The 24,466-nt window shown below is 46.4% G+C and overlaps 1 protein-coding gene across 1 annotated transcript in view; it reads left to right on the plus strand.

Annotated features, from left to right (window-relative positions):
* Positions 1-24,466, plus strand: part of TSPAN14 (tetraspanin 14) — a 57,806-nt gene that overhangs the window by 21,028 nt on the left and 12,312 nt on the right. Inside the window, exon 2 of the mRNA XM_027530496.1 lies at positions 5,192-5,289. Coding sequence (XP_027386297.1) covers positions 5,209-5,289 — 81 coding nt within the window. The 5' untranslated portion in view covers positions 5,192-5,208. The remainder of the gene's footprint in view (positions 1-5,191; positions 5,290-24,466) is intronic.

Consider the following 24,466-nt stretch of genomic DNA (forward strand, 5'->3'; position numbering starts at 1 on the left):
CATGGGTATGATTGGAGTGGAGATATGGGAAAGGAGTGTGAGGGGAGTGGTTTGGGACAGGTGGCTTGTACAGGAGTAGAGTTACATTTTCGTCTTCAGGGCAGGAAGTGGTGAGGTAACACCTAACAATGAAAAACCAGGGAATAGTAATACAAGCATAGCATGTACTGAATTTTCTAAGACATTTGGAATGTTAACATCAAGACCAGCTAGAAGTTAAGGGAGCCCCTGGAAAGGGGCTGGGGCCTTGGGGCCTAGGATCTGTTTTTGTTTTTTGTTTTTTTTCTGAACACAGCATTTGCAATCATTGATTCTTGCAGGGATATGTTCAGGAATAATTTTTAAAAAAATGAAAATAGCAAATCTGAAACACGTGGCCTGTGATAAGGGCAAGTTTTGTTTCACAGAGCTCAGATGTGTATGGGAGTATGTGTGCATTGGATTGATTGTTCAGTGTGATTCTTGTGTGTGCTAAGTTGCTTCAGCTGTGTTTGACTCTTTGCGACCCTGTGGACTGTAGCCCGCCAGGCTCCTTTGTCCATGGGACTCTCCAGGCAGGAATACTGAAGAGCTTCTTACTGTGGGCCATCGTAAAAAATTTGAAAGCCATTGTCAGTGGCTTCTCATCGCCAGTTCTCTTTGTACACTTGTGAATTGTCTAAGTATTTTACAGTTCAGCATGTGCTACCTTTTTAATTAAATAAAGCCAAGAGACGGAGGAGGCAACAATCTTACAAGTTAATATAATCCCAAAGTAGATGAGCCCTGTTTACAGTGATTGCAGAGGTCATCACACTTGTGGGGCCAGCACCCTCCACCAGCAGTGGCCTCAGTTTACATTTTAGTACAAAGGTGGTCACGGTAAGTGCCACAATAGAAGCCTTTTTAGAAAATCACTTGTAAGCCTACCAACCCACGAAGCCATTTTCATGGTTTTAGCTTCCATTTTGACCTTTAACCACATGCTTACAAATTGTTTCATAATTGCAAGCTAGGATATTTAGATTTTGAATGCTTAACTCCTATTCTCTCTCTTCTTTTGGTTTCTTTCCTTGAGGCAAACTCTTGAGTCATGAGTTTATTGGATTAAGGGTAGGACTTCTTTTTTTTTTTTTTTTATGTCTCTAACTGTATTGCTTACCAAAGGGTAGTAACACTTTATTCCACTCCCAGCAAGGTATGAATGCAACAGCCTCACCATGGGACTGCCAGCAATAGTGGTGGTGATTTTGTTAAAATAAAAAGTGTAAAACAATATCTGTGAGTTGTCTTTAATTTCATTTCCAGTGACTTTGAGTAGTTTTCCATCTAGGAATTGTTTTGTTCTTCAGTTTTAGAATACTGCCCATATCCTTTGTCCATTGGTCTAAAATCAGTCTTCTATTAAGTGTGAATTTCTTTGTGTTGGAAATAGTATTTACCTTTTGTCATAATCACTACAGCTGCAGATAATTTATCATTTGTTTCCTTTTTAATTTTAATGTTACTTTTAATTGTTATATGGGAATTTAAAAGCATATCTGTTCTATATTGATAATTTTGTACTTCACTTAGCTTAAATGTGAAGGATACCCTGTTCTTGAGTGTGTGTGTGTGTTTACTATTTAGATAGACTTTAGTGTATTATTCAATTCCTCTCAGGTTGCTAACCAGCTATCTTAACACTGAAATAATTCTGACTTTCCCTCTTGTTTTAAGAAGTTGATGTTTGGACAAACACAATGCCTCCTGCTTGCCACGTAAAGGCTTTATTCTGTTATAATAACTTTTGGAGTTGAGACAGTTTGAGGACTTGGAATTAATTGTTTTCTCTACAGAAAACACAACATAGCTTTTGGAGAGTTTTCAGTTGTGGTGGTCATTAGTAGCTGTGGAAATTTATCTTCTGTTAAGAAGCAGAATTTTTAGTTTGTGTATTTAGGGTATTCAGGGTAAATGCTTTTGGTGCTGACTGAATTCGTTAGCTGGTAGAGAGCTGAGTTTCGCCTTCCTCTGATGTGACTCTACTCGGGTTAGCAACTATGGTGAGAAGTGAGGGACCATAGTCACTCGAGTCATTTTGGCTGGCTTCTGGGTTGGATCTGGTTCTAGTTACAGCACCACCATCCTCGTCACCTTCTGGGGTTCTTTGAAATGTGGGTAACACCTCAGGCTGGTGGGGGAGCACTCATCAGTCTTTTCTCCTTCCCTGAAGTTCTGAAGCTGCCAAGCCAGACCTCAGATGCTCTTTGCCTTCATTCCGCCCCAAACCCAAGGCTCTGTGTTGGAGGATGTGGCTTAGGCTGGAGTCCAAACAGATCTCACTTTTACCTCCTTCCAGTTAAATTCAGAACTTGCCTATGTGGGGACCTGGATCTTCTGGCTGAAGCTCAGGACCTGCCTCTCTACCCACCCTGGTCCCAGGACAGAGCTGGTGGGTCAAGAGCAAGAGGCAGCTTTCCCTTGCTGCTCCTTTGACGGCGTGTGGTGCGGGACCCCTCTCCCCACCCCCCGCTCAGTCGAGCGCCTTCTCTCCCCATGGGGAGGAGTAAACAAGGGGTGAAGAAAGACTAAACTGCACTGTTTCCATTCAACAGCTTCCTCTTCTGTGGGTTGGAATGGGGAAATAAGTGTCATTAAAACACCCTACCCCAAGACCTCATACGGTTATCTTGGTCCAGCAAAAATGATGCAACGTTCAAGCAAGTGTTCTGGGGGTGAGTGGCAGGCATGTAAGGGGACGTATCTGGGGGTGGTACATCATCTCATGGATGATTAGGGTGTTTCTTTCTGATTATTCCCTAGCATGGACCTGGCTAGTATAGTCTGAGTGTTTAAGTTACCATGGAGTGAAGGCTTGGGGTTTATATCACGGTTGTTGAGATTCTCTATGTGTGGGTTTGAACCCTGACATTTATAAAGGCAGAGTTATTTCCTGGTTGGGTCTTTATGGGGTGAGACCCTGGGAGCCCAGTGGAAGAGGGGGGAACAGGTGCTGAGAAAACCAGCCCCCTGCAGAGAACCCACACTCCAGAGCACTGGCTCCCTGCAGTGTGCATGACAAGGAGCTCGCTGTGGCCATTCCATGTTCTCCCCATGTATGTGGCCGGAGCAGAAGGAGATCAGGGATCTCCGGGTGGAGAGTCCCTGTGTCACCTCAGGGTCATCATTGTTCAGAGGCCCTGGGCTAGGGGGCAGGGATGAGGTCTGCCCTGCTATGGAAAGCATACAGGCCAGTGGTAATTAGCTGGTGTCTTTGTGGAGCCAAGATCCAGGAGAAGGAAGGGAGCCTGGCTTTGTTTACTGCTTCAGAGCTTTAAGGAGAGTTCTTTACTATGGTTAGGTTAAATAACTCCAAGGAGCACCCCTTAGGATTCCTGAACTTCAGGGTATTGTGCCTGAGCAGCCCTCCCCAGTCTCTGGGGACCTTAGGGATCGGCCCCATTTTATTTGAGGCCTTGAGAGGCAGACGCTTGCTCAGGGTCAGGTCATGTGGCCGAAGGAAGGACTGTGTCCAAGAGTTCCTGTTCATCTCCTTGCAGCCGTCCTGTGTGGCCCAGGCTGTGTTCAGGCCTTCTGTGTCCTTACCGGGAGCTGTGTTCATGTGTATTCTGGGAGGGGAGTGTTGTAGAGATGCTGCTCTGCTGGTGGGACGGGGAGGTGGGGATGGGCTGCAGGGTCACTGCCTCCTCCCTGGCTGGTTTCAGGCCAGGCAGGTTGGATACTCCCAGCTGGGCCTTGACCATACTCCCGTCCCTCTGGGAGAGAGGGGGCCAGTGGGCAGTGGTGTCCAGTCTCTGCCTGTTGGTTCTGCTCTGCGGGAAGGATGGTGGAGCAGTCAGAGTACCCATTTCCAGAGGGATGTGGTTTCATGTGCCTGCCTGGCAGCACTTTCTCATAACATTACAGACCAGGGGCCAGGCCGCCAAGGCTGCCTCGGCAGGAAGGGATTCTGTGGTGGCTGCTCCACGGCAAAGTGCAGAAGCTGGTCTCTTACTGGCAGCTGTGGGTGGGTTGTCTCCCCACTGCCAGAGTAGCCTTGTTTGTTTTTGCCCTAGGCCTTGGGTTACCTCTTGTTCCTCTCCTCACCCTGGGAAGTAGGGTGAGTTCTGGGGCTAGGGGTGGGCATTTCCAGTCAGCCTCAGATCCCACCCGAGGATCAGCTTGAGGTGCCTTCCCCACCATTCAGCCACTGTTGGGCAGCAGCGGATAGTGGAGGACTTAAGGATCCGCCTGGGTTGCCATGGTGTTTCAAAAATGAACATAGTGAAGGTGGAGCAGGCCCTCGGAGTGCACTCCTTCTGAGGGCGCCTCCTTTGTAGGCTTTGGACACGGACAAAGGAGAGTTGGCCCCACCCTTCACCCTGGGCAGTTCAGAGTTCTATAATCTAAGCTTTACTGTAGCCCAAGGAGGCCAAAACAGTGATCCTAGAGGGTGGGAGGTTAGGCAGGGGAAGAGGGAATGGGGTGAAGACTGGCTGCTGTGAGTTCACGGGACCTCTCCACCCAGGCCAGGGTGCTCTGCCTTCCTTACCTCTTGAGGGCTGAGCTTGAGAGGTTGTCTCAGAGAATATTAGATGAACAAATGTGACTTCTCCTGACTGGCCACTGTTAGGTCATGCCCAGACTTGCTCTTCATCTCTTCTTCCCAAACTCGACTCTCACTAGTCGAGCCCTCATTTCTTCATTTGGTTCCCTCAACTCCTGGTTGCTTAGCCCCGGGTAGCAGTGGGTGGGAAGAACGTGGATTGCGGGGACCGCTGTCTCTACCCCTACGTTGCCTTGGTGTGGGTCCTGAACGCTGTGCTTTTTGTCCTGCTGTTGGGCAAGTCACATGACCTTTCTGAACTCCTGTTTCCCTGTTGTGAAGTGGGGGAGTAAATACCCAATGAAGAGGTGATGACCTAAATGTTTGGGAAGGTTCCCAGCAGAAGTCCACAAGACACTTTTTAGAAATTGCTATTCTCCATTCTTTGAAAAATTTTCCTCTTATTCTTTTGGCTGTTTATGGAAAGTTGACTTTGCTGATTTTTGTCTAACCTATAGCTGGCATTGATATTAAACCTATGTCTGGACTACTGAAAGAACATGGGACAATTTGGGAATTTCAGGAGTCTGTGTCTTGCCTTTGCTCCTTCCTTGGGGAGCAGATTTTGGGGAGATGGTTTGAAAAATTGAACCTGCCATCTCATCACTCTTCCTCTCTCCACAGATCCTGCTTCTCAGAAGATGCACTATTATAGATATTCTAACGCCGAGGTCAGCTGCTGGTACAAGTACCTCCTCTTCAGCTACAACATCGTCTTCTGGGTGAGTGGCTGAGAGCGGCTGTGTTCTCTGTCCTTAATTAGTAAACCGTTCTTCTTCACGTACTTTGGGTTTACCTGGCCCCCCATGAGGTGGCAGTCATTGCTCTACCCTCATGAAGCCAGTAACAAGTAAATTATAAAATAGACCATAAAGTGCTGTGATGGAGAAGGCCAAGTGATTAAAGACCAGATTAAGGTGCCCTTCTTCAGCCTTGGGGGTTTAGGAAGCCTTGGGGGTTCAGGAATGCTTGGGGCTCTGACCCCGTTTCCCTCCACCCACACTCCAGGAATGCCCCAGTGAGACATCAACTGTAAGGTCCTTTGTGCACACTGGACTGTGGGCCAGGCCCTGTCCTGGTTTCTAGGAGGTAAGGGTGGGCAAGGGTAGTAAAGCCCTGCCCTTGTAATGCTGGGGTTCAACTGGCAGAGGTATTAGCTTAAGAGCCTCAGAGCAGGGAAGGAGAAGCCACTTGGCCAGGGTGCTTGGGAAGGACATTCAGAAGAGAAGGCTTGTGGGCAGAGACCTGAATATTAATGAATACACAGCCATGTGGGGTCTTGGGAAGAAAGCGCTGGGTAGGGAGAGCAGCAGAGGTCCTGAGGCAGGAATGAGCTTGGTGTGTGCAAGAAACAAAAGGAATGCCATGTGGCTGGGTCTGAGTGAGTGCAGGGCATGGGCAACACAGGTTAGGACGTGGGCACAAAGAAGCCAGGTCATGTGGGACTCAGTGGTTCCCAGTAAGTAGCTGGAATTACTTTCTGCTCCTTTTAATAATGCTTGGTAGGTTATAAGTTGGATGGTGTCATCTGATTTTGGAAAGATTCTGAAGAGTGAAGAGATGGATGGTGGTCCCAAGTTCTGAGATGAAATTTGGGGCAGAAGAGTTAGAAAGATCTCTTAGCCAGATACTTGGAGTTGTCAGTTTCCTGGAAATGAAAGTCTTGGCCACCATCGGAGGAAAGGGTGACCAGATTATTGAAGGAGAGGAGAGGAGGAGTCTGAATACGGAGGTGGGGATGCTAGAGGTGGGTTGAGGAGGAGAGTCCACTCCAAAGTTGGCTGTGAGTGAGTGGCCTGAGGTCAAAGGAAGACCAGGATATTTTTGTGTCATGGAAGTCTCAAGAGGAAGCCCTTCATGTAGAGAGGAGTAGGGTGAGAACAGAATATTGACATTGGCTTTGACAAGGTGGAGGTTGTGACCTTGACCAGAACTGCTGGGGAGTGGAAACCCACCTAGAGTTGGCCCAGGAGCTAATGGGACGTGAGAGAGTGGAGACCAGTGACTCATGACAGTTCTTTCAAGGACTCTTGCCTTAATGAAAAGCAGAGAAATTGGGTACTAGCTGGAGACAGTCAAGGGGTTAAGAGGGATATCGGAGCATGTTGGTGGGATTGGTTCAGACAGAGGCAGACATTGATTCTGTGCAGGAGAACAAGACCACGTGACCATACACAGAGACTTTTTAAAACCTCCCTTTAATATAAGCACCGTTTCTGGTGTCTGGGGCTGCAGCCTGTGTCTGGGGGGACCAGATGGAGACAGGAACAGGGTGAGTGGTCATGACGCCACGTGTGCCTCTGCTGAGGATTTTGACATTTCCTATTTGGACTGGGACGCTTGACAATAAGGCAGACTTACCGCACTCCTCAGCTTTTCAGCCTTGTTTTTCCAGCATCATCTCCTGATGATTTATCCGGTGGGGGGCTGGGTTTCTGTCCTGGAGAAATAGGGTGGGATTCAGTGGCTTGGCTGTTTCCCCCAGGACTTTTCTGGTCCCAGACAACCTTTCATTAGCAACCACCTCATTGCCTCTGTAGTAGAGCAGTGCTGAACATTTGAGGTGGTTCCTGTGGACCCCTCCTAATGGGAGGGCTGTGGCTGCCCCTCCCTGAGATGTGTGACGTCCAGACCTGCATTGCTACCTGTGTGGAGGGGAGCCTTCTGGCCCCACCTGGAGTCCCCACCCACCAGCCAGATGCACAGTTCAGAGCCACCTGGTTTAGACCGGCGGTTTGACCTTTTCAGCTTTGTCCACCCAGCTGTTGTACCCCTCAGCCAGCTGGCCAGCTGTGTTTGCTGGCCTTACATCTCGACCTCTGACTCTCATCCTGATTTTTGCATCTGGAGTGAAACTCTCCTGTGGCCGCCGTGGCTGAGGGCCTGGGAATCTCCGTTTCTTCAAAGCCTCTTCAGAACAGATTCTTTGCTCTTGGGAAGCTTTACTAACCTACCCAGTATAATACACTGGCAGCAGCAAATTCAAATTGTAGAGTTCATGAATCCAGAATTGTAGCAGGTCTGTTTGGTTATTGAAGGGGGCTGCAGTGTTATCAGAGTTTTGCAGAATTGGCTATGTGTGTGGTTGAGAGCTAATCATTTTTTAGTTGGTGTCCACTGGGGCAGAATGGGATGGAACAAAAAGGAACAGTCAGGAAAACAAGGACGGAGAGCTTGGTTGGGAAAATGAGAGGGGGAGGCCGCCTGGCCCCTCCCTGCTGAGTTCTAGGCACAGATTTTCTGTCTTCTGTGCAGGGGCTGGAAATGTGGAGTGAGGTCTGAGAACTGGGGTGTAGAGCCCTTCTAGAAGTACATGGTGCAGCCGGGGCTCCTGGGTGCCAGTCTGGACTCCCACCTGAGCTAATTTCTTTATGAATTGCTCTCACCTGCCTGCTTCCTGCTTCACAAGGTTTCTGAAAATGTGTAATATGGTATGCCTTCTCAGAGGAGTTTTCTTTTTTAAATGGAGAAATTACAGAAATAAAACAATATAATGAAACATCCCCCAACCCCATCCCACCACCACCACCATGCTCCCATCAACTGGCTTCAAAAGTTACCAACTCAGCCGATCTTGTTTAATTTATGTCTTCTTCCACCTTGGATTATTTTGCTGGATCGTTCTGCCGAGAGTTTTTGTTTGATTTTGATGAATTAACAGTGAGCAGTGGAGCAGGATGACAGCCTTAATGGTGGACTTGGGCTCAGTAGGCAGGTTTGAATATGAAGAAGCAACTTGTTGATTCTTTGACCAGTTCTAGGTGCTGGAACAAGCAGAGGTTTTATTTAGCAGGTTGCCCCATCCAGAATTATTTTCACAGTAACATTCTTTATAGCAAATACCTGTAGTACTCTTCTTTAAGCTGTCTCTTTCCAACTTTAGGACCAAGATTTTTCCATGGAACATTTAATACTTACTGGAGGCAAGAAACACGGATGCCCCAGTATTTGTGTCTGTTCTGAATTGCATGTTTTACTAGGTGAGCATGGAGCTGGGCTTCATGGGGTTTTCATCACAGGGATGTCAGGGAAATGCTGCCAACACAGCATTTTGAGGACACTAATATTTTTTACCCTTCTTTTGGTTTTTTAAATTTATAATCATTCCTTGGTTGTGTTAGATCTGTCTCTAGGGTGGACTCTCACTTTGACATAGGGAAATGCAAATCAAAACCACAATGAGATACCACTTCTCACCCCTTAGAATGCGTATTATTAAAAACAAGAACATAACAAATGTTGGCGAGGATGCAGAGCGATTGGAATCCCTATGCACCATTGGTGAGAATGGTGCAGCTGCTGTGGAAAAAAAGTATGATGGTTCCTCCAGAAGTGAAAAAATTTACCGAATGATGCAGGCATTCTCCTTCTGGGCATATATCAATAAGAATTTAAAGCAGGATTTTGAAGAGGTATTTGCACACCCTTGTTTATAGCAGCATTATTCAGAATAGCTGAGAGGTAGAAGCCACCCTGGTGTCTACTGAAGGTTGAATGGATAAACAAAATGTAGTCTATACGTGCCATGGACTATTCGGTTCAGTTCAGTTCAGTTGCTCAGTCATATCTGACTCTTTGTGACCCCATGGACTGCAGCACGCCAGGCCTCCTTGTCCATTGCCAGCTCCTGGAGTTTACTCAGACTCATGTCCATTGAATTAGCGATGCCATCCAACCATCTCATCCATGGAATATTACTCAGCCTTAAAAAATAAGGGAGATTCCTACATGTACTCCCACATGGGTAAACCTTGAGGACATTATGCTAAGTGAAATGAGCCAGACACAAAAGGACAAGCACTCTATGATTCCACTTATATGAGGTACGTAGAGTAGTCAGAGACAGAAAGTAGAATGGTGGGAACTAGGGACTGCGGGAAGGGAAAGTGGGAAGTTACTGTTGAACAGGGTGTCAGTTTTACAAGATGGAAAGATACCTGTGGATGGAGGTGATGGTTTGACAATTCTGTGAATGTACTTAATGCCACTGAGTAGTCTTACTTAAAAATGGTTAAGATGGTTAGTTTTATATTATGTGTTCAGTTCAATTCAGTTCAGTTGCTCAGTCGTGTCCGACTCTGCGACCCTATGAATCGCAGCACACCAGGCCTCCCTGTCCATCACCAACTCCCGGAGTTCACTCAGACTCACGTCCATCGAGTCAGTGATGCCATCCAATCATCTCATCCTCATCGTCCCCTTCTCCTCCTGCCCCCAATCCCTCCCAGCATCAGAGTCTTTTCCAATGAGTCAACTCTTCGCATGAGATGGCCAAAGTACTGGAGTTTCAGCTTTAGCATCATTCCTTCCAAAGAAATCCCAGGGCTGATCTCCTTCAGAATGGACTAGTTGGATCTCCTTGCAGTCCAAGGGACTCTCAAGAATCTTCTCCAACACCACAGTTCAAAAGCATCAGTTCTTCGGTACTCAGCCTTCTTCATAGTCCAACTCTCACATCCATACATGACCACAGGAAAAACCATGGCCTTGACTAGACAAACCTTTGTTGGCAAAATAATGTCTCTGCTTTTCAATATGCTATCTAGGTTGGTCATAACTTTCCTTCCAAGGAGTAAGCGTCTTTTAATTTCATGGCTCCAATCACCATCTGCAGTGATTTTGGAGCCCCAAAAAATAGAGTCTGACACTATTTCCTCTGTTTCCCCGTCTATTTCCCATTGAAGTGATGGGACCAGATGCCATGATCTTTGTTTTCTGAATGTTGAGCTTTAAGCCAACTTTTTCACTCTCCTCTTTCACTTTCATCAAGAGGCTTTTTAGTTCCTCTTCACTTTCTGCCATAAGGGTGGTGTCATCTGCATATCTGAGGTTATTGATATTTCTCCCGGCAATCTTGATTCCAGCTTGTGTTTCTTCCAGTCCAGCGTTTCTCACGATGTACTCTGCATAGAAGTTAAATAAGCAGGGTGACAATATACAGCCTTGACGTACTCCTTTTCTTATTTGGAACCAGTCTGTTGTTCCATGTCCAGTTCTAACTGTTGCTTCCTGACCTGCATATAGGTTTCTCAAGAGGCAGGTCAGGTGGTCTGGTATTCCCATCTCTTTCAGAATTTTCCACAGTTTATTGTGATCCACACAGTCAAAGGCTTTGGCATAGTCAATAAAGCAGAAATAGATGTTTTTCTGGAACTCTCTTGCTTTTTCCATGATGCGGCAGATGTTAGCAATTTGATCTCTGGTTCCTCTGCCTTTTCTAAAACCAGCTTGAACATCAGGAAGTTCACGGTTCACATACTGCTGAAGCCTGGCTTGGAGAATTTTGAGCATTACTTTACTAGCGTGTGAGATGAGTGCAATTGTGCAGTAGTTTGAGCATTCTTTGGCATTGCCTTTCTTTGGGATTGGAATGAAAACTGACCTTTTCCAGTACTTTACTGCAATTAATTTTCCTTTTTAAAAAATTATTTATTTATTTTTGTCTGTGCTGGGTCTTCATTGCTGCACGGGCTTTTCTTTAGTTGCAGCAAGCGGGAGCTACTCTCAGTTGCGATGTGCAGACCCCTCAGTGCGGTGGCTTCTCTTGTTGAGGAGCACAGTCTCCAGGGCTTCAGTAGTTGTAGCATGTGGGCTCAGAGGTTGCTGCTCACAGGCTCTAGAGCACAGGCTCAGTGTTTGTGGCACACGGGCTTAGTTGCTCTGTGGCATGTGGGATCCTCCCAGACCAGAGATGGAACCCGTGTCTCCTGCATTGGCAAGCAGGTTCTTTACCACTAAGCCACCAGGGAAGCCTCACTATGATTAAAATTCTTGAAATATCTCACTTTGACTTCAGAGGAAGGGAAGCTGAGAGAGGCATATACAGCCTTTGTCTTTGTTCATTCTCACCCCACCTGATTCTGGAGAGAATTTGGGCTTCCCTGGTTTTACTGAGTGTATCCTCAATGAGGGATGATTCCGATGACGCTGGCAACTCCAGGATTGCTTACCACCTCAAACACTGAGTTTAATCTGCAAAGGTTCTGATGAAGCCCTTGCCAGGATCTATTTCAGAGATGGATTAAAAGTGTAGAACCGAGGCCCCTGGTAGGCACAGACGATCAGCCTGTTTCACAGAGAGCCCCTGCCCTGGGCCTTCTCAGTGACATGAGCCACAGCTTCCTTGCTTGTAAAATGCAGGAATTCGCTCCTGAGCCTCATGTGCAGCCTGTTTCTGGGTGAGAAACATGGACATTTGTGTTCTGTGACCAGCATGGCTTGAGGCCCCTTCCTTCAAAGTAACAGATGCCTCCCATGAGTAGGGTAAGCATGTAATTTGTGGTCCAAGTTGGGAAACTTTAAAGAATGAGAGGTTTTTAAGAATTTTGCCGGAACAGCAGATGTGCCCCAGGACTGCCCCAGGCAAAACAGGACAGTCCCTAATCCTAACCCTGCCCAAGAGAGGCAAAGCCAGTCTAACGTGGAAGGACTTAACAGCAGCTCCCTGCCCTCGCTCCTGTTTGTGGCCTCTCTGTGTGTGGACAGTCTCTTTGACCCTACAATGGGCTGTTGACTCTGGATCGTTCTAACCACTAGAGAATTGCCCTTATTTGAGCTGAACTCTGTCCATGTGATATTGGACCCCAAGGCCTGATCCCCACACAGATGGTTTCTCTGCTTCCGTTTCTTGGTTGTTTAATGCAATTAGAATGGAAAAGTCTAGTGTTTAATAATGTTTGTAGAGTATTTCGCTTTCACTGCTGAGAAGTATTACCTTTTCCCCTTCCAATTTTATATACTGAACTTTTGTATTTGCCTGGAAATTCTGGAGAACTACACAAGGCCTCCCAGCTTTACTGTGTTCCCTCCTACAGGCTCCATTTTCCTGTCTGTGGTCACTCAGTTTCACTTGGTGAAAGTATCCTCATCATCTTGCAGTCTGAGTTTTTGTATTAGCATCACTTAGGATAGAGCATTCCAGGTTGCCAAGTAGACTTCCTGACCACGTCTTTGAAAATTCCCTTATCGGACATTTAGGTTGTCTTTCTACTATCCTGGATAAGGACGTTGTGATTAGCTTTTGTAACACAGATTCTTGCCTTTGGGGAAAGGACGAGAAATTATTTGCTGGGATAGGTTCCCAAGGGTGAGATTAAATGGGTCAGAAGGTGTATCCATTGTTTTGACTGGCCTGACACATTTATATAATCATATTCACCAGAAGGACTGCCCCAGTTCAGAGGAAATAGATTGCCTTATCGTTTGGCCCACACAGGTATGTGTTTGTTTGTGTATTTTTCCATATTTTGGCTTGCCAAGACAGAGGGCAAGGATTACTTAATTATAGACTCCACTTGAACTGGAAGTGGCTGATCCTTGCAGGCCCTCAGCTCCTGATCTCATTGGTTCAGGCGCATCTGAGGCTGGGACCACCAGGAGGAATTTGCAATGATGGGCAGTATGTGTACTGTGATTATTGCCTGGGACATGTGATTATTACACACTCACAGGGTGGTGTCAGGGCTGAGTAACTCTGCTTCTGGCAAATAGTCAGCATGGCCCAGTCTGACGGGGAGATTTGTCATCTGTGGGGGAGTGTCCTACTCCCACCTTGTTTTACCTTTCCCCTCCCAGAAATGTGTTTTAAAAAAATCACGTCTATTGAGGTGTAAATTAAATAGGATAACATGTACCCATTTCGGATGTTCAGTTCACTGAGTTGGCAGCTGTATACTCTGTATAATCACCATCACCACAATAAAGATATCAAAGATTTCCATCACTCCTGCAACAGTCCTTGCACTTTTCTGTAATCATTCTCCCCCCACCCCTCCTCCAGCAACCATTGATCTGCCTTCTGTCATTATAAATTAAATTTCACTCTTGGATCTGGCTTCCTTTAATTTAGGGGATGTTTCTCTGGTTTTTTTTTTTTTTTTTCTGTTTTTAATTTCATGAATTTCTTTAAAAAGTTTAAAAATTTTTTATATTTAAAAATTGTGGTAAAACCTATGTAACAAAACTTAGAATTATAACCATTTTTAAGTGCCCAGTTGAGTGGCATTAAGTGCATTCATATTGCTCTTCATCCATCACCACCATCCATCTCCAGCCTGTTGCGTGGATTTCTGCTTTTTATTATTTTCTCTCTTCTATGTGTTTTGGGATCATGCTGTTCTTTTTCTGTCGTCTTGAGGTGGAAGATTAGGTCATTGATTTTAGATCTTTCTTTTTTCCTATAGTGTAAGTACCTCATTTTATTGTGTTTCCCAGACACAGCAGTTTTAACAAATCGCAGGTTTTCTGGCAACCCCGATTCGAGCAAGTCTATCAGCACCATTTTCCCCAGTAGCAATGGCTCAGTTCATGTCTCTCACATTTTGGTAATCTTTGGAATATTTCAGACTTTTTCATTATTGTATTTGTTATGGGGATCTGTGATTCATCACTATTGTAAAAAAGATTATGAGTTGCTGAAGGCTCAGATGATGGTTAGCATGTTTTAGAAGTATAGTATTTTTAAATTAAGATATGTACATTTTTTTCTTAGTCATAGTGCTATTGCATACTTATTAGACTACAGTATAGTATAAAGACAATCTTTATATGCACTGGGAAACCGAACAGTGTAGTGTGACTTGTCTTATAGTGGTGGTCTGGAACCGAACCCAAGTATGTCCAAGGTATGCCTGTGTTTGGTGATGCTCCATGTTTTTTTGTATCCCACACATTTTGAGATGTTTTCATTTCATTTGGTTAAATATCTTGTAAATGTGTACTGTTTATACAAGTGTCTTTTCTTTCCCTTCCAGGCTTACTGCAGGAGTTTCTCTTTTTTACTGGGTTCCAGCAATTTTATCATGATGTGTGCTGGTGTGTTTTCTTGTGTTCTGTTTGAAGTCCATTGTGCATTTTGGATTTGTGGGTTTATATTTTTCATCAAATTTGGGATGACTTCAATTATTATTTCTTTAAATATATACCCCATCCCCGCCTTGAATTCCTTGTTGTCCCACAGGTCACTGAGATGCTGCTCAGTTTTGTTTTTTCTACCCCCTGCATCATTTAATTTAGATGGTTCCCATTGCTTTCTCTTTGAGTTCACTCATCTTCTGTAGTGTCTAACTGGCAGTTAAACCCATTTAGTGAATCTTTCATTTCTAATGTTGGTTTTTCTGTTTCTTATAGTTCCATTTTAATCTTTTTAATATTTTCTATTTCTCTCTTTGCTTATTTTCCTGTAAATCTGAGTATATTTACAGTATCTGTTTTGAAGTCTTTGCTGATTCCATCTTCTCTCTCATTCCTGTCTTGTTTCCAGTTACTGATTTTTTTTTTCCTTTTTATAGGTCATGTTTTACCTCTTGTCTATCTGGTCACTTTTGTTTGGATGCTAGATACACTTTTTCTGCCCGAGCATTCTTCCTGTCTTGGTCAGCTTGGGCTGCCATTACCACATGCCATTGCTTTTGTTGCCTAAACAATTGAAATGTATTTTCTCCCATTTCTGGAGGCTGGAAGTTTGAAATCAGGGTGCCAGCATGGTCAAGTTCTGGTGAGGGCTGTCTTCCTGGCTTTCACGTGGCTGTCTTTCTGCTGTGTTTTCACATGGCAGAGAGAGAGAGAGAGAGAAAACACAAGCTCTGGTCTCTCTTCCTCTATTCATGGAGGCTCCACCCTCATGACCTCATGTAACCGCACTTAACCTCCCCGTCTCCAAATACCATCACACTGGGGCTGCGGCTTCAAGATGTGAAATTTGGAGTGACATAAATTTCAATCCATATCAAGTCTTTTGAATTTGCATCTTTTGTCTGAGATTCATTCTTGCTGTGGTACGTAGCTGTAGATCATTGATTCTCATTGTTGTGGGATATTCCATTGTGGAAACATATTATTTGAATTACTTGTAGTTTTAGGCTATTAAGACCTGTTGAAGTGATATAGAAACATACCAGGGTTGGAGACCCGAATTATAGGATGTCCTGGGGTTCACGTGGCTGAGCTGAAGGAAATCCTGTCTCAGTTCAGATGGTTTCGGTATGATAGTTTAGTGCAGGACGTGGCTGACTATGGCTTGCACGCCAAACCTGGCTCTCTGCCCGTTTTTGCACATACGACTTTTTTTGGAACAAGCCCTGCCCATTTTCCTGTGAAAACAGCAGAATTGAGTAACTGAAACAGAGACCTTCCACCCAGCAAAGCTGAAAATACTTACTATTTGGCTTCTGGAACTGCCGACCCTCAGCTTAGTATCTTGTTTTCTACTCACTGTTAATCATCCATCTGTGCCAGCAATGGCAGGGACTGGGACAGGGGTGAGGCGGGTTTGGGGGTTCTCACTATCGCCTGGGGCCGCTGCCTGTAACCATCCTCCGCCTTCGTGTCTTTCAAAGGCTGACCAGAGTCAGATCCCTGGCCCAGGCATTGTGTGCGTGGGCCCCCTGTTATCTGGGAGCACAGAGTGTCTGTGGAAGCTGCCCCAGGGCCCTGTGGGGTGTCCTTCCCCATCCTGGCGCGGCCCCTCACAGGGGTTCACAGCCTCTGTGGGAAGGGCACACATGCTTCTGGTTTTCAGAACCGCCCTTCCGGCAGGAGGAAAGGCTGGTGTGTGATAACTGTGTGACCCAGGGCAAGGCACTGACCCGCCCAGGGCCTGTTTCCCTCTGAGATGAGGAAGCTGGGCTCCAGCATCCCTTCCGCCTCCCAGAACTTCCAAACTCCCACCCAGAAGTGGCTGGGTTTAAGCTTTTTTTTTTTTTTAAAGAAGCAGCCCTTTTATGCTTTCTTTATGCTCCAGAGTGGATGCAGTCTGGAAGGGCAGGGCCTCCTCATCTTGACCTCAGCGCACTGGCTGTCAGGGCCAGGTTGGGTCTAAGATCTGTGCCATCTCTGGCATCCTTTCACGTGACCACAGGCATCTCTGGTGTTCCCTGGACTTGCCAGGCCAGGATTTCCAGTTCTGGAGAATGAGTGCCAGGACCATTGGGTTTCCACCTGGCATGGTTTATGGTGGCGGAGCTTAGGGAGCAGGAGAAACAGAGGTCTTTGGAGATCATTGGCTTCCACTGAAGTCGAAGAGAGAAGTGGTTTTCTTAAAGCCACAAGATGAGTTAGGAACAGAGCTGAAACAGTTTTATTATAGCTTTTTCTACTCCCTGCCCTGTTTTCTATCCATCATCCTTTCCCCATTTCACTTGCCTCCAGGAGGCACCTATTTCCTTAAACTCTACTCTTCTGACCTTGTGTCAGGACAAAGCTGTGAGTCATTGGAGGGTGGGGCACAGTGTCTTCAATCCAGCAAATGCTGATAAGGTCTGGAAGGCCCCCCACCCCAGGACTCTGCTCTGCCTCCAAGGCAAGGCAGGGCTCGCTCAGTACCCCAGGGTAAGCACATTATTCGGGATGCTTACTGAATCCTTATGACCCTCCTTTGACCCAGGAGGGGTCACCTTCATTTTGCAAAGGAAAACGGGTTCAGAGAAATTTCTGGACCCACACAAGTCCTCTCACAAGGAACTTGTAGGGTAGAGCTGGAATCAGGACCAACTGACCCATGCTGTTTGTTCAGCGCTGCCCAGGACTCCTTTGGGTTTCAGTGCTTCCTCCTGGGTTTCCTTCTGGTTCTTTTTGGAGCCTCCCTCAGGTAGCCCAGAGGAGCCTGCCTCAGCTAAAGGAATCTACAAGAGTCAGGGGCTGGCAGGCCAGCAGCCTGAAAACATTTACGGCTGCTGGTGGTTTGTCTTGATCTTGTGGAGGAAAGGCACTGGGGCCCGAGCACTTTTACACTGAAATGAAATCTTGTAAGAGATTAGGGCCACTAAATTGTGGGTGATGAGGGGCTGCTTTCAACCTACTTGGTGTTTGAATCCTCCTCCAGTCCGGCGAAACCTAGCCAGGTGTCTACACTTCCATCGTGTCTGGAACCTGCTGGGTAAAGACTTGCCCACTTAGCAAGTTGACTCCATGTGGGCTTCCAGAACAAAGCAGGGCTGGACCAGCCCAGAGTGCCCCAGAGGAAACCTCTCACCTTCTTACACAGGGGACCTTTGCTTCAGGTTATTCCTGAATCTTCACAGTGACCCCCACAGGGGTCCTGACTGGACACAGAGTGATCCTCCATTGGCTTTACTGTTGCACACCCTAGAAGCCCCTTCTGCAGCCTCCCACACCACTGGGCACTTGTGACTGCCCCTTGTGGTGGAGGGCGTATGCTGGTGCCCACTATTCGCGGCTGCCCTGTGCAGTGAGATAACGTGATGTCAGGACAGTCAGAGACACATAGGTTTGTTTCTTGACTTCTCCACCAGCTTGCTATGTGAGTTTAGGCAATAACCAAATCATCCTACATCTGAACTTTCCCATTTGAAAAATAGGGGTAACAGTACCAGTGTTATGGGGTGTGGAGGGCCTCTTTAGGTATATTGTGTTTAATGTAGCATCAGTTACCCAGGAGAGGGTGGTGCTACTCGCCCTGGTGACCACCACAGTGTGCTAACCTGATGGTCCAAGGCTGTCCTCTTTGAGCTCCTCCCAAACTGGTGGGAGTTGGACTCTGTTCTTTGAGAAGGAATTTAATCAGGTCATAGATGAGAAACAAAGGAGGTTACTCTGAGGCTGGAAGGCACTCCCAGATGGTTGGTAGCCAAGAGGGCAGCCCAACTACACAGACCATCTGTCCTGGGGGGTGGGGGCTGGCCAGGGAAGGGGCTCCTCAGGGAGCCATGCCAAGCTGGCCAGAGTCCTGGCTCATTCAAGAGGTTGCTGTTTGAGCTTCCAGACAGGTCACTTCCCTGTCTGGCCCTCCTTCAGTCTTGTCTCTAAAACAACTGTTAGTCCTTGAAGTTCCTGCCTTGGGCCAGTGTTCATTGAACCCATGATCTGGCATGTGACACCCCTCCAACCCCCCACCTCAGTTCCTGTCTTTCTGCTGCAAGTTAACTTTAGTTCTTCCTTTGAAACAGAATGGGAAAAAAAAAAATGTGAGCTCTTATTCTTGGAGCCCTGTTGTTTTGAGAGGAGAACGGGGCTGTGGTGGCACGGAGCTGGTGTCTCAGGCTGATTGTGTTCAGCGAGAGGGCTGCAGGGGCCAGACCTCCCTCACCATCCCGTGTGGTACATGGTGGTGGGTGGGCTGTCCTGGAAAGTGGTCAGGCAACCCTAAACAAAATAGAAAACTTCTCTGCCCTCAGAGGGCTTAAGTAGGGGAGGAGACACAGTAGACAGCTCACGTGGTCTAGGATGAGTACCTTGAAGAAGATCCAGCAGGGAAGGAGGTCAGGACTGACGCGTGGGGAGACAGTCTGCGCATGATGGCAAAGGGAGGTGTGTTTGAGGAGGTGAAATTTGGAGAGACCTGAATGGAGTGAGGGAGGAAGCCAGGAAGGGATGTGGAGGAGGAACCTTCTAGGCTAAGGGATCGAGTCAAAGTTCTGAGGCAGGGGTGAGGTGGGTGAGTTCAAGAAACAATGGTGGGGAGGGATGTCTAGGATTCAGCAGAGATGGCCGGGATTGGGGGCGGGTAGGTGGGTGGGACGGGGGCTGGGGAGATGGGTTGGAGATAGTGTTGGAGATGTGGGCTACAGCCTGGCTACCCAGGCCCTTGTGAGCCACAGGAAGGAGTTTGAATTTTATTCTACGTGTAAAAGGAAGTCATTGGAGCATTTTGAGGAGGAGGGTGATCTGATATTATTAAAGCGTTGTTCTAGTTGCTCAGGACCTGTGGGGAGACAGTGGCGAGGTCCCTGCAGGGGTGATGGCATGGACAGGTGGGAGCAGAGAGGGTTCTTTACGTATTTTGAAGGTAGGACTAATAGCAGGTCCTGGTAGGTTGAATGTGGAGTTGGAGGTCCAGAGTGGTCAAGCCTGAGGTCGAGGTTTTCTGTCTTAAGAGTAGATGGTCAGTAGTGCCATTTAGTGAGAACGGGGCGGGGGTGGGGTGGGGTTGGGAGGAGCCGCTGGGGATCTGGGAGACCACAGCTCCCTTTGGGGGCACGTGAAGATTGAAATGTTGCTGGTCGTATTTAGAGGACAGGTCAAGTAGTCATTGGTGTGTTTGACTCGGGATCAGCTATGGCTGGAGGTTGGGGTTTGTGCGTCAGCTGTGTGAGTTATGAGATTATCCAAGGGTTAGGGGAGGGCAGGGGTCAGGACTGAACAGTGAGGTTCTCCAGCATTTAGAGGCCTCTGATTCCAGTTGAGCTATTTCAAATCCTGAAAGATGATGCTGTGAAAGTTCTGCACTCAATATGCCAGCAAATTTGGAAAACTCAGCAGTGGCCACAGGACTGGAAAAGGTCAGTTTTCATTCCAATCCTAAAGAAAGGCAATGCCAAAGAATGCTCAAACTACCACACAATTGCACTCACCTCACATGCTAGTAAAGTAATGCTCAAAATTCTCCAAGCCAGGCTTCAGCAATACGTGAACCGTGAACTTCCTGATGTTCAAGCTGGTTTTAGAAAAGGCAGAGGAACCAGAGACCAAATTTCCAACATCCGCTGGATCATGGAAAAAACAAGAGAGTTCCAGAAAAACATCTATTTCTGCTTTATTGACTGCCAAAGCCTTTGACTGTGTGGATCACAATAAACTGTGGAAAATTCTGAAAGAGATGGGAATACCAGACCACCTGACCTGCCTCTTGAGAAACCTATATGCAGGTCAGGAAGCAACAGTTAGAACTGGACATGGAACAACACACTGGTTCCAAATAGGAAAAGGAGTACGTCAAGGCTGTATATTGTCACCCTGCTTATTTAACTTCTATGCAGAGTACATCATGAGAAACACTGGGCTGGAAGAAGCACAAGCTGGAATAAAAATTGCTGGGAGAAATATCAATAACCTCAGATATGCAGATGACACCACCCTTATGGCAGAAAGTGAAGAGGAACTAAAAAGCCTCTTGATGAAAGTGAAAGTGGAGAGTGAAAAAGTTGGCTTAAAACTCAACACTCAGAAAACGAAGATCATGGCATCCGGTCCCATCACTTCATGGGAAATAGACAGACTCTATTTTTTGGGGCTCCAAAATCACTGCAGATGGTGATTGCAGCCATGAAATTAAAAGACACTTACTCCTTGAAAGGAAAGTTATGACCAACCTAGGTAGCATATTGAAAAGCAGAGACGTTACTTTGGCAACAAAGGTCTGACTAGTCAAGTCTATGATTTTTCCTGTGGTCGTGTATGGATGTGAGTTGAACTGTGAAGAAAGCTGAGCGCTGAAGAATTGATGCTTTTGAACTGTGGTGTTGGAGAAGCCTCTTGAGAGTCCCTTGGACTGCAAGGAGATCCAACTAGTCCATTCTAAAGGAGATCAGCCCTAGGATTTCTTTGGAAGGAATGATGCTAAAGCCGAAACTCCAGTGCTTTGGCCATCTCATGTGAAGAGCTGACTCATTGGAAAAGACTCTGATGCTGGGAGGGATTGGGGTCAGGAGGAGAAGGGGATGACAGAGGATGAGATGGCTGGATGGCATCACTGACTCGATGGACATGAGTCTGAGTGAACTCCTGGCGTTGGTGGTGGACAGGGAGGCCTGGCGTGCTGCGATTCAAGGGGTCGCAAAGAGTCGGACATGACTGAGTGACTGAACTGAACTGAACTGAAAGAGGGAAAGCCCTCAGAAGAGACTGAGGCGGAATGACAGGGAGAGTGAAAGACAACCATGTGTGTACCCTTCATGTCCCCAAAGCTGAGGGCCTCAGTGGAGGAGGGAATGACCACTGTGCTGGATGAGGGTGGATAAGCTAAGGCAAAAGACTTGACCTCCCAGCTTGGAAAGAGGGAAGTGAGTCATCAGAGACTGTGAGGAATGGTGGGGAGGGAGGTCTATAGGATTCAGCAGAGAGCAACTAGTCACCTTCCAGCTTGCTTACCGCACAGTGTCAGACACTCAGGAATGGAAAGTCATGCACCCCATGAAGGAAAATGAAGTCCTTTATCAGCTGGCTAATCCAATGGGAGGACTGAAAAGTTGGGGATCGGTGTGATGTGGTGGAAGGAACCTCATGTCGGCTCCTTGGCACCCATGTTTCAGCAGCAGAGGGACCTTTGGCCGCGTGGTGCAGTGCTGTCTCCAGTGCTTGAGGTGGTGCCTAGCATTTGCTCAGTGTCCATTGCACGAATGAGTGAGTAAATGAATGAACTGAGACTCAGGATCGGGGTCTTCTCCCTCACTGCTTACTGAATTGTTACTGACCGGAACTTGGGTTCACTCGCCCAACTTGCAGCAAAGCCAGTTAATTGACACGAGGTTGTGGTGAAGGGAAGTACAAGGTTTATTGCAGAAAGCCCAGCAAGTAGAATGGGCAACTTGTGCTCAAAAGACCCCAACTCCCCAAAGGCTTTCAGACATGTGTTTTTATTTATTTATTTATTTATTTTTTAATTTTATTTTTAAACTTTACAGTATTATATTAGTTTTGCCAAATAGCAAAATGAATCTGCCACAGGTATACACATGTTCCCCATCCTAAACCCCCCTCCCTCCTCCCTCCCTGTACCATCCCTCTGGGTTGTTTCAGTGCACCAGCCCCAAGAATCCAGTATCATGCATCGAACCTGCACTGGCAACTCGTTTCATATATGATATTATACATGTTTCAATGCCATTCTCCCAAATCATCCCACCCTCTCCCTCTCCAACAGAGTCCATAAGACTGTTCTATACATCAGTGTCTCTTTTGCTGTCTCGTACACAGGGTTATTGTTACCATCTTTCTAAATTCCATATATATGCGTTAGTATACTGTATTGGTGTTTTTCTTTCTGGCTTACTTCACTCTGTATAATAGGCTCCAGTTTCATCCACCTCATTAGAACTCATTCAAATGTATTCTTTTTAATGGCTGAGTAATACTCCATTGTGTATATGTACCATAGCTTTCTTATCCATTTGTCTGCTGATGGACATCTAGGTTGCTTCCATGTCCTGGCTATTATAAACAGTGCTGTGATGAACATTGGGGTACACGTGTGTCTCTTTTCCTTCTGGTTTCCTCAGCCCACTTTCACCATTACTATTCAACATAGTTTTGGAAGTTTTGGCCACAGCAATCAGAGCAGAAAAAGAAATAAAAGGAATCCAAATTGGAAAATAAGAAGTAAAACTCTGACTATTTGCAGATGACATGATCCTCTACATAGAAAACCCTAAAGACTCCACCAGAAAATTACTAGAACTAATCAATGATTATAGTAAAGTTGCAGGATATAAAATCAACACACAGAAATCCCTTGCATTCCTATACACTAATAATGAGAAAACAGAAAGAGAAATTAAGGAAACAATTCCATTCACCATTGCAACGGAAAGAATAAAATACTTAGGAATATATCTACCTAAAGAAACTAAAGACCTATATATGGAAAACTATAAAACACTGGTGAAAGAAATCAAAGAGGACACTAATAGATGGAGAAATATACCATGTTCATGGATTGGAAGACTCAATATAGTGAAAATGAGTATACTATCCAAAGCAATTTATAGATTCAACGCAATCCCGATCAAGCTACCAACGGTATTCTTCAGAGCTAGAACAAATAATTTCATAGTTTGTATGGAAATGCAAAAAACCTCGAATAGCCAAAGCTATCTTGAGAAAGAAGAATGGAACTGGAGGAATCAACCTACCTGACTTCAGGCTCTACTACAAAGCCACAGTTATCAAGACAGTATGGTACTGGCACAAAGACAAAAATATAAATCAATGGAACAAAATAGAAAGCCCAGAGATAAATCCAGACAAGTGTTTTTAAAGGCAGATGTTCGTAGTGAGGGCCACAGGGTATGTGATTAGCTTGTGGACTTTCTTCTGATTGGTTAGTGTTGAACAGATAATGTTTCAGAAATCTGAATCATCAGCCTTCCCGTTCCAACCAGTCTGGGGTCTACACTTCTTGTGGTCAATGTGTAATTGCCCTCCTCCACAGAGTGGGGGTCTTACTTCTGCAGAACAACTTAAAGATAGTGGTAGATTGTTATCTAAATCCCTTCTGGAGGAATCGGGAGTCCTGTGACTCCTGTGTCATTATTCTAATCATTAACTGCTTGAATCTGCTCTTTGGAACAGGTAGGGGGAGGGGAGGCCAACAAGAAGCAGGGGTCATGGAGGGGCTTGTACCCGGTAAGGTCCTTCAGGGTTCTGCTCGGTTTCAGTCTCCCCTTTTCTTTGATATTCCTTAATCTCAAGGAGAACGGGGTGGGACAAGAAAGGGAATGAAGTTATGGATAGAGCGATTAATCATCAACTTGTCAGGGAACTTGGATTCAGGGAGACTTGGGTTCAGAGTTCTCGTCCTGGCCCTGTCGGCCCCTGTGGTACTTAGTCAAGTTGCGGGGGGCGGGAGCGGGCGGATCAGGTCACTTAGCAGGACTTTTTCACTTGAAGTCCACAGACTGCTGTGGGAACCAGCAATGAGGAGTCTGTGAACCCTCTGAAATTCCCTCCAAAATGTGGGGCATGTGCACATTTTCTGAAAGTGGCCTGTGATCCAGAGGAGGTTGGGAACTCCCGGGCTTTCTCCAAAGGCCTTTCTTCTGAGTCCAGCCTCCTGGGGCTTGCAGTGGGCAGGAGGGTCCTGGATCTGGAGAACACACTTGGGAAACTTGCAGTCACAGAGAACCTTGCCCTGTTGTTTATCACCAGGTCCTGATAAATGGCGGCACAACGCCAGCAGAATGTACGGCAGTTGAGCAGAACAACAGGGGGCTGCTTAATTTCCGAGACCACGAGGTGTTTGCTCTGGAAAACCCTTCCTGGTGTAGGGAGCTGTGGGGTGTATCTGGAGGGTCTCTTTTTGTCATGGGGCAGGTGGGGCACCTTGGCACCAGTGGGCTCCTGTGGATGAGAGGTCAGGGTTGGGGGACACGGTTCTGGGGTTGGCACATGGCTCAGTGCAGGCCTCTTAATTCAGTAACATAACCCAGCGTTCCCTGATCACAGGTG

The sequence above is a fragment of the Bos indicus x Bos taurus genome, chromosome 28 (assembly GCF_003369695.1).
Source record: "Bos indicus x Bos taurus breed Angus x Brahman F1 hybrid chromosome 28, Bos_hybrid_MaternalHap_v2.0, whole genome shotgun sequence".
NCBI lineage: Eukaryota > Metazoa > Chordata > Mammalia > Artiodactyla > Bovidae > Bos > Bos indicus x Bos taurus.